Raw genomic sequence first — 17,032 nt, forward strand, 5'->3', positions numbered from 1 at the left:
TTTTGTGATATTCAAGACTTCCACTTAGGCTAAGAACATGGCAAAAGTAATGTGTTTAATATTAAGACAAGACCAAGACCTTGATATTACAACATGATTAAATTGTAAATTAAATTGTATTATATGTTAAATTGTGGAAAACACAAGTATGAAGTGTATATCACTGGGACATTACTTCAAGGTTTATTTACATAAACAAATACAAAATGTGCCATAATTATTAAACTGGCACAGTAGTAGTTACAAAGAGCTTAGAATGACCATTGGTCATTCTAAGCTCTTTGGTAGTTACCCCTAGGACATATAACTTTTTAAAATGTAAACTCTTATTACTGTTTCACTGTTTAAACGTTTTACTGTTACACTTCAAGAGTGCTCAAAAATATATATTAAAAAATAAGGCATGACCCCTTAAGTCCCAGATATCTACACTAAACTAAACTGAACTTAATCTTTGAAAACTGGACTGACAGTTTACATTTTTCAAGAACTTATACTAAGCTACTTTGACACAATCTGTAAAAAGCGCTATAGAAATAAAGATGAATTAAAAATTAATATTGAAGTATAATATTAAAATACATAAAGTATTCACTTCAACATCTCTTAATACCTCAGTCCGATTTTGTCTAAAAGCATTCTGTTAAATCTTTAATGCTTTATTATTTGCATCAATGTAAAAAACAGCTAATATTATTCAAAAGGTATGATTTTTGTACATTTCTATCATAATCATTTTGCAATGCATTGAATTGTGTTTTACCCCCCAGCAAGAACTACTGTGATTTGCTTACAAACTAGCATTTAAATTTCTTACTCTAAAACATATAGAGTTATACACTGTAGCCATTTAATTTAAGCAGGCCTACTTTGATTTATTTGAGTACCTAGATTTTTCTTTTGCCAATAGTCCAACCAATCAATTGCAAATCATAAAACACACACAAACTTGTTTTCTTTGTAAAATTTCCTTTGTTTTCTTTCTAAAGAACGTCCAAAAAATTTACTTGTGGTTGATTCAGCCTATTATAAAATTCGTTTTATGTTATTATTATTATTATTATTATTATTATTATTTTTTTTTTAATTATTATTACAAATCATCTAAGGCAGTGTTTCCTGAACTCGGGGTTGGGACAATGAGAGGTTGTACCTTGGTGATTTCCAAAAGTCAAATAAATTTTATTAAACTATTAGAATTACCATATTTCACCCATTACCCACAGGAGATAAAAAAATAGTTAATAGTTACTTAAAAAAGCAACAACATTTAAATGAAAACACACAAGCCTTTCAATATATTTTTTTTCATAGGATTATTATGTTTACGTTAGATTAACAAAACAGTTAAACTTTCTGACACCTATTTGGCAATCAAATACATTCAAAATAAACACAGGCCACAAGTGGCGAACTCCAAAATTAAACCAACTTGTGCTGAAAACGTTGTGCCCACCTCTTTAGCTGAGGTTAATAATAATAAATTAAACAAATTAATAAACGACTATGAAATTTTATGATTGTTAGACTGTTGCACTTTTTTTGTGTTGTCAAAATGCTCGTGTTTATATAGGCATATTATTGTGTGTTTGTAAATTTACTACATCTAAGAAATGTGGTCGCAAGTCACTGGGATTGTTGTTGTTGTTGTTTGTGTGTGTGTGTGTGTGTAATTTTGGGATCTATCTAAGGTGGCCTTAGGTATGAATTGCAGGTGTGTTATTTAACCAGCAGAGGGCTTCGTGCGCTGATGTGAATATTCTGGTCAACTGTATTAAATCACTCGTCAACAGAAAATCTCCTCACAGGTCACTTCAGAAATGTTTTGACAAAAGGTAGATTTTTTAATGCCTGACCACCAGTGACTAGTTCTATAATAGGCCACACAAATTGTTACAGATGCACAAAATGCTATTTTAATTCCCTTAACGCGACATCCTGAGATTGAAAACTGTTTAATAAATGTGTTGTTTTTATTTTGTAACAGTTTTTTAAACAAAACAGCGTGCATCCAGCATCTAGAGTTAACGAGTTAACGGTCAGGGAGGTCATTGTTTACGCGCCTCTAAAGCAAATATCCGCTACACGATGGAAAAACACGATGTCGTTCATTCGCCGAGAGCCTTTTTGAAGTTTACTTGGAAGCAAAGGGGCGGGGAGGGGATTCAGCAAACAGCGGCATTCCTGACACTGAGCGAGAGAAAGTGGTCGCGAGACACTTTTATTTCTCCTAAAAAACCCCACTGTCACTGTCTTTCAGTTGCGCTCACGTGCCCGTACCGATCAACGCAAGTCTTCACGTGCTTTGCTTCCTTCCAAGTTTCGGACACGGTGAAACATCCGGAGTTTTGCTCTCCGCTACTGCCGGGAGAAACTCAGACTGTCTGCTGGGAGTCATTTCCGTTGCGAACATGTAGCTACAAATATGTACAGTATGGATTTCAGGAGGACAAAGCTGGGCAGGTATATTTCATCTCTAAGCATAACGATATACAATTGTTGTTATAAATGTAAAATTGAGTTTTACGCTTTTTTATTAAACAACGTGTTGTTATTTATACTTCATCCCGAGTTAATAATAGACTAATAACATTGGAATGAAAAAGTCAAGGCTGCAAATGAGAAAAATAACTGCTAAACAATGAGCCAGAGCAAAAAGCATTGGTGTGAACATGTTTGAAGAAGCCATTGTGTTTATTCATGTGGAAAAGATCTTGAGGTTCTGTCAACTTCCACTTTCCTTTCTTTCTGCAACTGCATCAACTTGCTTTTGGTGAGGATTTCCTGCAAATCGTCTTTTTCTCTTACACGCAAGACAAAAACAGAGTTGCAATCAACTAACGTTATTCGTTTTAGACAACAGCCTGCATTTAACAACAATTTATGCTGTGATAAACCATGTATTAATTTTGCCATGTATAATTCCTTTAATTCCTTTATGTGCAGTAAAAATAAGTTTTTACAGCAGTTTCATAAAACTATTTTGGGTTCTCAGAAGAACCTTCCAGATATGGTGTTTAAAACTAAAAGAGAATTTTAATTATACAGTTGAAGTCAGAATTATTAGCCCCCCCCCCCCCCTGATTTATTAGCCCCCTGTTTATTGTTTATTTTTCGCCAATTTCTGAATAACAGAGATTTTTTCAACACATTTCTAAACATAATAGTTTTAACAACTCATTTCTATTAACTGATGTATTTTATCTTTGTCATGATGACAGTAAATTATATTTGACTAGATATTTTTCAAGAAACTTCTATGCAGCTTAAAGTGCCATTTAAAGGCTTAACTAGGTTAATTAGGTTAACTAGGCAGGTTAGAGTAATTAGGCAAGTTATTGTATAACAATGTTTTGTTAGGTAGGCTATTGAAAAAAAATATAGCTTAAAGGGGCTAATAATTTTGATCTTAAAATTGTTAATTAAAAAATTTAAAACTGTTTTTACTCTAGCCTAAATAAAACAAATAAGACTTTCTTCTTTATCAGACATACTGTGAAAATTTCCTTGCTCTGTTAAACTTTATTCGGGCATTATTTAAAAAAGAAAAAAAAATTAAAGGGGGGCTAATAATTCTGACTTTAACTCTATTTCAAAATTCCACAATAAATGACTTTGTGTGTAAAATAGCCATTCAACGGATGTTAGAGTTTCGTTATCAGGTTCATCAATGCCAATTAAAATTCTAATTTGAATTCTTAAGTGTAAAGTCATAGTAAAATGATAAATCTACAGGTTTAAGAAATGATCTTGTGAATGACATTCATAATTTTCTTTACCCATAAATAGGCCCAGACAGAATATTTGGAATTTCTTTGCTATTTCTGCCGAGAATTTTGTAACAAAAAATCTGCGGATTTACTAAAAACGTACTATATGAAATAAAACTAATTGCTTTTTAATTTTTGTTTAATGTCTACAATGCAAATCCATCTAGATCCATCTAGGACAAAGCACATCTCTCAAGGACAGAAAATGTTACTTTACAAAATTTACTGTAAATAAATCAAATGAACACTTTTATATTAGTCAATGATATTCATTCATTCATTTTCTTTTCAGCTTGAAATAAAATGAAATCAATTTAAAAACTGAATAAATATAAATTTACACACATTTACAAGACTCAAATGATGGGCTAAAAATCTGCGGAAATCTGCAGATTTCTGCCTGTGCAGTTCCATGTGTGCCTACCCATAAATTATCAGGACAATGTAATCAGAATAGTGTTTTGGATAAACAATACAATACATATTAAAGCTTGTTACATAGTTTTTCAGTAGGACATTTAAAATGTGTTAATAGCTTTGCGAGATGACATATTTAGTCAGTGTCATGTCACATATTTGACAAACATAAGCGGGCTTTGTGTTTGCTTTTTGAGATCTTTGCCCCCAGAGGATGTTGACTAGTTGGGATTACTGCATGTAGAATTGCTATTTTTGCTCCCTGTTTCATCTCTGATCATATAGGTTGGTTCATTGAGGTAAAATAATTTTTAACTAGAATTTAATCAGTTACTATTGTATAATAACAATGCCTAACAGCCTAATTTAATTTCTGCCACCACACAAGTCTTATTTTGCATAATGGAACAATGTTTGGGGTGCCCAAATATTTTCTTATGAAGGGCCAAAAAACTTGATTGAGGGTCGTTGGCCAAAGGTAAATATATCAAACTGTAATACAAAGTTTTTATGAATAATTTCCTCGTTTATTTCCACTACTTAACTCATCCATTATATATTTTTTACATTTTAAAGTGAACCTATTAAAATGAAAACATAAGAACTCCATACCGAATACACTAGTCCAGCTGTATCTGCCTTAATTTACAACATTTAATTAAAACATTTAATTAAAGTTTTTTTTGTAGCCTAAAAATAAAAGTAACAAATGAAAGGTTACGTTAAATTAGAAATGTGTATTAAAACCATCAACCTTAAACCTCCCCAAAATTCTCCCTCTCTTCTCAGATGGGATGGCAGGCCAAATCAAACCTTTTAAAAGGGCCAACTTTGGCCCGCCGCACCCTAGTTTGGGCATTTCTGATTTAAAGGGATAGTTCACCTGTATCAATAAGGGAAATTCTGTATTTTTTCCAGTGCACATGCATTATTATAGTTTGAAGAATACTGGAAACTGGTGGCCATGGATTTCCATAGTTTTTCCTACTATGGATGTCAAGACCGTTTCCAGCATTCTTCAAAATATCTTCTTATTTTTATCTTCGTTTTATTAAGTTTTATTAATGAGTCGAATTAACTTTGCATTAAGTAATAAATGCAATTTGCATCACTCAACCACTGAATGAACAGTGATCAAAAGAAAAACAGAAGGATTTGTGTGAGTTAACTATGAGTTAATGTAAATCTAAATATTTGGGTGAACTGTCTCTTCAAATTTAAATGTGGTTAAATGTAATCACTATGACTGTCTCTAAATGGAGGTGTTCTTCTGAACTCTAGACAACTCTCATGTAAGTCATAAACTCTAGCAGTGAGCACCTGATCACTTTCATTTAATCTCCAAAATGATCCCAGAACGCTCCGGCACAGGGTGCTCTTTCAATCTCCTTTCATAAAGCGAAGTACAATGATTTGCACTGTGTAATCCTCATCCCTTGTGACGATTTGGTTGGGATCCTTCTTGTTTCACAGACAAGAGACTCGCATTGTGGCTTCTGAGTGCATATTTGGTTTTTGGATGAGATATTTTGGCCTCTGTCTTGTGCAATTAGCAGTAAATCACTCAGTTAATTGCATGTGCTCAAAAAAGAAGCTGGAGAGAGGATAATGGACAAGGCTTTAAAGTCTGGGTGGACCAAAAGTTGCTGAGACTTATATATTAGTTTGTTGATGTACCTCTGGCTAAAACAGAATATCATTTACTCATAGCAAACTAACGGTAAGAGGGGTGTGGTTAAGAATATTGTGGCTGAAGCTATCAAACCGAAGTCAACAGAGAAGGACCGCCACTACAAACATAGAAGCAAGTAGTCTGACTTTGATTGAAGACGAAACATCAAATTCTCCAAAATTGTTTGTTAAGCTTACGAATAATTACATATTTGCAACCACCAATAACGTTAAGCAACAACTGTCTCATAAGTTTCATTTCTAAACGTTCGAATCAAACAAAATCAGCATTTTTAAAGGTCGCATATGGACTCGAAAGAAATGAGATCACGACACCAACCTCATTTTTGGCCGTTCCACATACTATCATCTTTGAATAATGATCGTCAGATCGCGCTGCTCTTCTTAAGATTACATTTTTATCGATTTTACACATGAGTGGTCACTGCATCTTTACAATTTTCTTTCCAATAAACAAAACAAAATTCACTCCTCAAGCCCTCCAGTGCCCCTAGAACAACAGCCACCCCACCAAAGGCAGTGCCAAAGTCCATGCCATTTCACAAATAGCATTGCAACCAAAAACTAACAGAATACATATGTATATACATATAAACATAAGATACACATATCTTCAACACAAACATAAAAAATACAGGGTATATTTACAGGCTATAATATTATAGAAAATAATACACATATGCATACATGTATGTATATATAACAGCCCATTCATATACAGCTGAAGTCAAAATTATTAGCCCTCCTGTTTATTTTTTTCCCCAATTTCTGTTTAAAAGAGGGAAGATTTTTTCAACACATTTCTAAACATAATACTTTTAATAACTCATTTCTAATAACTGATTTTTTTTTATCTTTGCCATAATGAAAGTAAATAATATTTGACTAGATACTTTTTTAAGACACTTCTATACAGCTTAAAGTGACATGTAAAGGCTTAACTAGGTTAATTAGGTTAACTAGGCGGGTTAGAGTAATTAGGCAAGTTATTGTATAACGATGGTTTGATCTGTAGACTATCAAAAAAATAAACAGCTTAAAGGGGCTAATAATTCTGCCTAAAATTAAATACTTCAAATGGTGTTTCAAAAATGAAAACCTGCTTTTATTCTAGTCAAAATAAAACAAATAAGACTTTCTCCAGAAGAAAAATGATATCACACATACTGTAAAAATTTCCTTTCGCTGTTAAACATAAATTGGGAACTATTTAAAAAAGAAAAAAAAATATGAAAGGGGGGCTAATAATTTTGATGTACACACACCTACACATTCATGTACATATACATCCATACACACATAGTAATAATAATACACTAAGAAATGTAAATAGAATTCCACACAGACTGTTTAAAGATTCAGGTTATAGCACATTAATCTCTAGTATCCATGAGTCTTTCATTACGCTGCTCTTCTGAAGTCATCCACAACTTGGTCTTGATGGCGAATCTCCTCCAGAAATGACATCGACTCTGTTTACAAATTGATGTGCATTTGAAAGGTCAAACTGTACCTCACGTTCCTTTCATACAGATTACAAAAACAAAAAGTGCAGTTTGTTTATTAAAAAGCACAGACTTCAAGCTTTATTTGGATATATTTCTCATGCCTGTGAAGCAAGTGAAGAGTTTCACTGTAAAACGAGAAATGTCCATTTTAAAAAATGTTGGTTATATGACATTAACAGTCAAGTTCATTCAAAATTTTTGTACATTAAACTATTACTTGAGCTCAGTGAAGGCCAGGAACACAATATTTTCAAATCTAGGAAATTTTTTATTTAACTTTATGTCCATAAATAGTTCATAAATAAGTCAAAAACCAAGCCAAAATGCAACATATTAATCTTAACATTGTCAAACATCTTAAATTGGTTAAAAAACTAGACACCATAAATATATGGAATAATATATACAAAGATTGATTAATAGTAATAAGATTCTGAGTTAGATTTGGCCAGAATGTACACAACATAACATAAAATTACTTATTATTATTATTATTATTTTGAAAAACGCTCTATCCACCTTAGGCTATATTCTACTACAATAATACCATTAAGAAAAGCTAGTGAATCAATGTTTTGTTTGAGAAGTAAAAGTTAGTTAGATAAATGACTTGTTGCTTGTTACAGAAAGAGTGGAGGGCGGCTCCTTCACACCGCTGCTGAAAACCAAACCTGTATGATCAGAGCCACAGTCACAGTCCACGACACAAGCTCGCCACGCCCTATCATATTTAATGAATTATTTCACTGTAATAATAATAATAACAAAAATAGCTTATTTATTGGTTGTTGTGAAAACGCAAAACCATAAATTTTTCTCCATAACAACCTGTGCCCTTTATGTTCAACAACAACAAGAATTACCGTGAGGTTTTAGGCTATAAACAATATATGTACAACCGCATAAATAAATCTTCCGATAGGCTACTCTGCTACATGTAAGAAATTATTTAAAAAATAAACTTACAAATGACACTTAGAAATGTCGCCTTGCAGACAGTTATCTTGTGATGGGGAGGAGCGCAGGAAAAAAGGTGCTTCCTGGCCCTCCTCTTAATTGACATCAGCGGAGAATTGTTCCCTGCTGCATTTGCGTATTGTTGACAGAAGCAGAAGTATCTTATTCTGGTCCACTTTTGTAGCATTCTTATACATTTTTGTGAAGTTGAAGGCTATTCTATCGCTAAATCAATGAACAAATTCGAAGCACTTCACTGGCGACTCTCTTCCCAGGGGATGCTGAGCTCGTGAAGCTTCCTGAACATTCTATACCTGTTATATCGCACTTTGTAAAGAAACTGGTCTGGCGTATATGTTTTGTGAAAAATACATTTTGTAGTAGGCCTAAAATGTACATTTTTAAATGTTATTAATGGCAGCAATTCACACATAGATTAAGGTACATCTGAACAGTAATTTCCAATGATAAAATCCAAATGTCAAAAAATGGCATTTATCGCATTTTGCAACCAAACTCTTCAAGTATTCACTGAGATATCAGTGCATTTGTTGACCACAAAAGTCTGTCGTAAAAACACGTCTAGTCTGAGCTTCTCCTCTGGAGAAACGTCAGTCTATAGCGATTGATGATTGGCTCCTGTACTAGTAGGTGGGGCTACGTCCTCCATAATGACTGTTATACTTTTCCTCATTCAAAACTATAATGACATGTCTTGAGTATTCTATAGTCTTTGATTGAAGAATATCAAAGCAAACATTTTTTTAGTGGATTAACTATATAATTGTTCACCTAAAGAATAGCAATGTGTGCTAGCAAAATAAACATTATAAATTTTGATTTCACACAGACTTTAACTAAACCTCAAACATAAGAGCATTTATGAAATTATTAACTTTAGATACAATATATTCAACATTAAGTGGTTTTAAATGGTTCAGTAGAGCAATGTGGACGAACATTATGCGGCAAAATGCACTTACTGTGCGGTTTGGAAAAATCAGAACTTGAGGTCAGCCTTTGAAATGTTGGAATGCAATTTTTGATGTCATAACTAGTAGGCCCACATTATGCATGAGTAGACATCTTGGCTAAACGGTTGTTGGCTTAAACCCAAGACTAGCACTGTGTATCATATTGCCGTGGAGGCTTTGTGAAGGGTAAACGTTCCAATCTCTGAATGTTTTCTTTAGTGACATGTCTCTCAGTGCTCCATCCTCGCAGTGTGACATTATCATATCCTGATCCCGACACTGATCTTTCTCTCTTTACACTCCTACTAAGAATCAAAACCACAAATATCTTAAGAAATTTAAATAAATCATATTATTGAAAACACTCTTCTCTCTTTATACATCAGAGACTTTTTAACTTACTGTCTTGAAAAAACTTTGGCCAATTCTTATTGTGCTTATTGTGCTTTACACAGTTAAGTGAGCTTTACAAACCACCCGTAGAAGACGCAATCTTTTCCTCTCCATATGCACCTTAAGCACGCATACATTTTGGAAAACATTGTGCAAATCTAAGTGTGCTCCGTACTAGGGCTGCACGATTTTGAAAAAATCAGATATTGCGATATTTTATTTTCTGTGATAAGTTTGACAAGATAGTTCACAAGATAGTTTGATGGTATTCTGAGAAGACTAGCAGTAATTAGGTACATAAATTGAATAATCACCTTTTCTAACGTAGTTTTCTCTTATTTCTTGCCCAAATATCTAAAATCCTTAAGTAAAAATATTGTTTTGTTTTTACTGTCAGAAGAAAAGAGTCAAAATTAAGAGTTTTCCTTTGAACAAGCTAAATTATCTGCCAGAGGCGTAAGTGAAATAATCTGGTTTTCGCTTTGAAATGTAGATTTAGACTAGAAACAAGACAAAAATTTTAAGTGAGGAATTTTTTTTTGCATAAATCATATAAATTCTGTATAAGTACCGTGATTAAATCCAATTCTGTTCAACTATAATTCAGACTCAACATAGAATATCTTTGCGATATGACTATTGCGCATGCGCACAACATGATATCGATGCCAAAATGACATATTGTGCAGCCCTATACACTCTGTATGCTTTGAGAAAATAAAGTCTTAAAATTGACTTGACATTTTTTAAATGAACTTAGTCATAGTATTTATACACTGCTTCTATATGATGATTTGAAGTTCTTCTTTTATTCTCACTTGTAAGTTATTAAAGTGGCTGATAAATGCGTAAATGTAAATTATAAATGTTAACTGAATGATAAATTCCATGTTAACATCTCATTTAAAGGTCATTTAAGCCCCAGATTATTACATAACTTAGCCCAGGGTTAGCAATTCATGCTGTGCATTCATAAGCTGGTGTCCTCACTGCCCTGTCCTCAAACCCATTACACTTTCACATGTTGGGTTCATATGAATTCAACTCCATTACGCGTTTTCACTACTCACACTTGTTGCACTCCATCGACCTAGCAAGGTAAACTAAACCAACTGGTATTTAATTGAATGTTCATCAGTTGTTCACCTGGTTGCTTCAAAGGCATCATGTAGTCTTTGTTGCAGCATTGAATAACAGTTGCACTATCAGGAGCAATATCCTTGTTATTAGTGCACTAGTCTATAGCTCAAATACCAATGAGTAGAGTTCAGTTTCCAGCTCTTTTCTGGAGTTGGGACCCAGCCACAATTTATTGTCCTCCCAACACCCATGTGCATCAAAGTCATACAAATCTAGATTTTCAGATGTTTTGTATGAATCTTTTCAAATTATTGATTCAGTGAATCACTAATTTAACAGGAACCAGCCATCAACTACTGTTTTTTTTTTTTTTTGGTGTCATATTTATCCATGATTGATCAGATAAGACGTTAAACGGAGGTCTCTGTGGTCATAAACAGCCCATGTCACTTCTCTTAAAGAGTAGGGGTGTAACCCCAGTGTCGTGGCTAAAATCTTTCCATCGGCTCTTATACTAATCATGGCCTCCCAATCTTCCCCACCCACCAAATTGGCTGTATCACTGTCTCCCCAATCCACCAATAGCTTGTGTGTGATGAGCGCACTTGCGCCATTGTCCAGTGGCTGCCGTCGCATCATCCAAGTGGATGCTGCACACTGGTGGAGGTGTCGAGAGACTGTTCATGACTGTGTAGCACTTTGGGTGTATATCAGCCATACATGATAAGTGCACATTACATACATTACAAGCACACCGATAACACACTCTGCAAAATATGAGTTCTTGTCATTGAAATGGAATCCCCTAAAATATTGGGATATCATTTTTTCTTGTCAACATCTCCCACTTTTATTATTTAAGCATTTTTCTCAAATATAAAAATACATTTAAGTGTCCAGTAGTGGCAAAATGACTTTGTAATACTGAGCTTCCCAGTTTAGCTCCAGATGTCATTATATAAAAGCAATTCCTTTAATAAAACCCAAGCAGAGACACACCAGGTGCTGAACCCTGGAGCGATGCCAAACACTCATTTAATGAACTCATCCATGATAATGAACAGGGCATCACAGTAAATATTTTCCTTCAATAGACAAAAAACAAATAGCAAGACCTCTTGCTAAAAAAGTGACACTAAATACACCCAATATCTGTGATGTTTGGAGGAACACTGTTGTCCATTGATATTTATAATTGACTATATGACTGTAAATGCAATGTCCGAATACACACCTGGATTTTTTAAGCATAAGAGCATGCCAATTGCTTAATATAACCTCAAATATAAAACCAAAAATTAAAAAAATGAACAAAAGCAGGTTTCATAAAAGCCCGTGTTAGTGTAGTTCCTTCGGGTGCTCCAGTTTCCCTCACAGTCCAAACCCAGGTAAGAATTCTGGACCAGATTTGGCATAAAGCTGGCAAAGCAGGCATTCTTCCGGCACTGGCATACAGCATGTGGGCCAAACATGGCCTGGGTTTGGCAGAGGTGGCACCATCTTTAAGGTGGCACACATGATTTCGGCAAGATTTAAAATGTAGTATTTGGCCCAGATGTTAAATATTGATATGTGGGCCACATAAGTTTGACCCACATTTAAAATACATAAGAATGTTTTGAGTAAAGAAAAAATCTAATAATCAACTCGCCAATCAGAAAAAGCATGCCCATAATGTGCTTAAAGTGCAAAGGGTTTATCAGTTTCATTGCAATCGTGATGCACCAAGCTGGCCCAGTTCAGGCCCAGTTATAAGTTATAAAGTTGGCTGAGGCTTGACCGAGATATGCTCCATGTTTGGCCCTTGTCTGAAAGCCAGACTTGGTCTAGTCATGTAGCGTAATTCACTGCGGCATGAGGGCCAAGCAAAACCTCACTGTTTGGGCTAGAGATGGCCCAGAGAAATTTTGCTATGTGGGAAGACATAAGGTATAGGTAAATGAAATAAAACTAAATTGGTCGTTGTGTATGTGTGTGAATGAGAGTGTATGGGTGTTTCCCAATGTTGGGTTGCGGCTGGAAGGGCATCTGCTGTGTAAAACATATGCTGCATAAGTTGGCGGTTCATTCCACTGTGGTGACCCCTGATTAATAAAGGGACTGAGCCGAAAAGAAAATGAATGAATGAATGTTTCATAAAAGAATGGACATAACATTTGAGCCACCAAATGTTTCAATGGGAAAAGGTTTTTAATAGGACTAAAACTAAAGACTATCTATCAGATTACTGCCTTAATTACGCTTTAATAAAGATATATAATCAGAAAGCAAAGTAAGGTGGTTTCTGGAGCTCGCTAAGGTCAGCTCATTTATTCTGGTTAGGAGTCTAGCCCACTTCCCTGTGTCCTCATGCACATTAATTAAATCACACAGATAAAGAGTGTTTGGAGGAAAATAAAAAAGAAAATCCCAAGCCTCGGGTTGGCATGGAGACTATGACATCATCACTCAATAAATCAGCAGCTCAATGTGAGTGGCAATAAAAGAGCTCATTCCAAACAGGATTAGCTTTAGTCATTTGGTAGCTACAGATGCTAGGCAACCATGCAGTCCTGGACAATTCCAAAAATCTGATCCGAATGCTTATTAAGTTCTCGAGGTGTCACAAAGAGGGTTACCTAACACTCTTGAACCTGAGAATTACGTCCTGTTTCTTTGTAATGTGTTTCTTATTGTCTAAATTAAGCTCTGAAAGGAAACAAACCTTTTAGGTAGCACTGCTGTGCCTGTGCCATGGGTTGTGTCAGTTAGAGACTATTAAAGTGAGAATTTGGGGTCAGTTTTTCTGTATTCTAAACGAAAGTGAGACTTCTAGTCAGCATCACCCGCTTCAAATGTTATCACTTGATTGAATGGGCATTATCATTGGTTATCAAATGGTAATAATGTGCCAGTAGGGTCCTTCTGCACCTACTGGAAGGCTGAGAAGGCTGTCATCATCCACCCACATGGTTGATCAGCTATACTAATAGAAACTCCAGATCCAGATCTGTTTTTACATTATTGTGATGTTTAGGTTTAGGGTTGGGGTAGACGTTAATAAAATGCAATGAATGGGAAATTTTATAAATAATATAAATCTCGTTAACTTCCGGTCACAACCATATCTGATCTATAGCTGATTAACCATGAGTATGGATGATAACAGCCTTCTTATTGAGTAGTGAGTATGACACTGTAAAAAGCTGATGCATTTACATGTAATTTGTGGATGTGTGTAAACGTAACATTCTGTAGTGCATTTAGTTGGTTAGTTAGGTTAGATTTAGGTTGTGATGTCAGGTGACCAAAATTCAAGTCTAGCCAGCATCTAAGGACAACGTTATTTTGATGTCCAATAACGACATCAAATGACGTTGATATTTGGTTGATTTTAGGTTGTTAGAAAGTAAGCAAAATCTAACATCAAGTCAACATCTTAAAACAACATCATATTGATGTCAAAAATGTCAAATAATAAAAATTGACAAATACTGACTCTTATTAATCAGGTATGGCAACCAAAATCCAACATCTGATAGATGTCACAGTGGTAACGTCCACACAACGTCAAGCTGTAAAATCATAAGACGTTGATATTTGGCTGATTTGAGGTTGGACTTTGAATATTGACGTTGGCCTGAGATTTGGTTTTGACATCAACCTGATTTTCATTTCCAAACAAAATACAACATCCCCATGACGTTGGGGTATAATGTGAATCTGACGTCATGTTGATTTCTTACACTTTCTTGGTGTTTAAGGCCATTTCTGCCATCATGCTGGAAACATCTGTCATCTTCTATTTAGTGATATGCATCTAAACAGTCTCTGGGTCAATGATTGAAAAATTTCAAAAATCTTCTTGGACACTTAATGCTTCCAAATGGTTTGCTGTATTTATAAAGGGCCCATGTCATGAGGTTGTTTGGTATGATGCAATTTACTTTTGATGTGCGATTTGATTGGACAGGAATTACTGATTTTTCTAATCCCCATAAACAAGAAAAAAATGAGGTTGTGACTACAGGTTAAAGGAAAGTCGTGGAGTAAAAGTTCCGATACAGAACTATAAATACTCAAGGGAAAGTAAAAATACACAATTTTAAAACTACTTATTGAATTACAATTTTTGAGAAATACTACTCAAATACAGTAATTTAAGTATTTGTAATTTGCTACTTTAAACCAATTCTGATGACCACTGTTAACGCCCATTCAATCGAGCGATAGCTTTAAAAATGGATGGACTCATCAACTGATTAAAAGTGACTAAAAAGACAAACAGAAGTTTTCTATTTCAAGCAATGTAGTTCTTCTAATTTCATCCAAACACTCAAATTTATTAATTTCTAAAGATCATAGAAAGAGTTTATTTGCAAAAACAGATCTCTCTATTTTTATTAACTTATGTTAACGGTATGTTTATGTTGTGCATTGAAGAGTAGAGTTGCAAAAAACACAGATGGAAATTATATAACCAGAGTTTCTCTGTCATTTTTTCAGAGTATTGAAGAAAACATTGCAAAAAAAACAACAACAACAACTTGATTTCTGTGTATTTTAACCAAACTCAGTCCTGGAGGGCAGGTGTCCTGCATAGTTTTGCTCCAACTTTCTTCCACACACCTCCCTGGAAGTTTCTAGTATGCCTAGAAAGAGTTTGATTAGGTTCAGGTGTGTTTAATTGGGGTTGGAACTAAATTATGCAGGACACCGCCCTCCAGGACTGAGTTTGGGACGCCCCTGCTTTAAAGTGTTATTTCTTCCTGTTATTGCAAAGCTGGATTTTGGGTACTTTGGTTGCTCTATTTCTATAAACAAACCATTAAGTGAGACCTTTAGCTCAATAAACCACTAAATAGCTGTGTATTAATAGTTAGTAATGTTGTTGTTGGGTTTAGGAATTGGGTAGGATTAGGAATGTAGAATAGGATAACACTTTATAGGTATTACTTTAATAAAAAACAGCCATTGTCTTAATAATTGGCAGCGGATAAGCCAGCTGTCAATATGAGAATTACCATAACTTATGGATTATTTTTTAAAAATGTACTTAAATAAATAAATCTAACCAACCACAGACTTCTGATTCAGAATGACAGTGTAAATGAGTGCAGACATTTTAATGAACAGTATAAATTCAGCTATGCTTCTGACTGAAAACCACATGTATTGCACATGTAAATGTATGTAATATTTTAATGATATAAGTGGGCGGCACGGTTTCTCAGTGGTTAGCACTGTCACCTCACAGCAAGAAGATCGCTGGTTCAAGTCCCAGCTGGGTCAGTTGGCATTTCTGTTTGAAGTTTGCATGTTCTCACCATGTTTGCGTTTCCTCCGGGTGCTCCCGTTTCCCCCACAGTCCAAAGACATGCGCTATAGGTAAATAGAATAAACTAAATTGGTCGTAGTGTATGTGTGTGAATGTGTGTATGGGTGTTTCCCAGTACTGGGTTGCAGCTGGAAGGGCATCCGCTGTGTAAAACATATGCTGGATAAGTTGGTGGTTCATTCCGCTGTGGTGACCCCAGATGGATAAAAAGACTAAGCTGAATGAAAATGGAATGAATAAACGTAAGTTCTCATGTGCAGTACATGTGAAAAATCATGTGGTGTTTCTGTACTAGTAATGAAATTCCAGATAAAGTGCTTCAAAAAATAAATCTAATTTCAAATAGAAAGAATAAAAGCTTCGTCATCCTCTCAACATTTAAGCACTTCATTAATAAATAAATGAATTAATATGAATCTTTTTTTAGGTTTATGAACAACCGAGTTCCATCTAGCAAGAGATACCAGCCTACTGAGTATGAGCATGCTGCCAATTGTGCCACACATGGAGTAAGTGGAAATCTACTTCTCATCTCACACAGTGTCAAAGCAGGACAAAACAATATGCTGGAGAAACCTAAATTAGAACATAGCAGTGCATGCGATCACAAACTGGTTGGGTTGGTGAGGGTCAACATTTAGCATAAAGACATCAAGAGAGGGTGTTTTCAAGGCAAAGGTTTAAAGCCATTGTCCTGTGACACAGAAGGATCACCAAGCTTGCAAAAAACCTACAGTGATTGTGTGATGTAATACTGCTTATATACCAGACAAAAATCACTGAACAAACCATTTGATAACAGTCATTGTCTGTGTCATACTGTAATTTGCTTGATTCAGCATTGCTTCTGGTCTTTATATGTACATGTGTTTTTTATGGGCATGTTGTGTACGGCCTTGGCTACGTGATGTTGTTTGGATAACA

At 34.8% G+C, this 17,032-nt stretch overlaps 1 protein-coding gene across 1 annotated transcript in view; it reads left to right on the top strand.

The window, feature by feature from the left end:
- The first annotated feature begins 2,425 nt into the window (after positions 1 to 2,425).
- mmd2a (monocyte to macrophage differentiation-associated 2a) overlaps positions 2,426 to 17,032 on the top strand; it is a 28,609-nt gene continuing 14,002 nt past the window's right edge. Inside the window, exons 1-2 of the mRNA NM_001174058.1 lie at positions 2,426 to 2,463; positions 16,536 to 16,617. Of these exons, the coding sequence (NP_001167529.1) occupies positions 2,426 to 2,463; positions 16,536 to 16,617 (120 nt within the window). The remainder of the gene's footprint in view (positions 2,464 to 16,535; positions 16,618 to 17,032) is intronic.

This window comes from Danio rerio, chromosome 3 (assembly GCF_049306965.1).
Source record: "Danio rerio strain Tuebingen ecotype United States chromosome 3, GRCz12tu, whole genome shotgun sequence".
In the NCBI taxonomy this organism is placed as follows: Eukaryota; Metazoa; Chordata; class Actinopteri; order Cypriniformes; family Danionidae; genus Danio; species Danio rerio.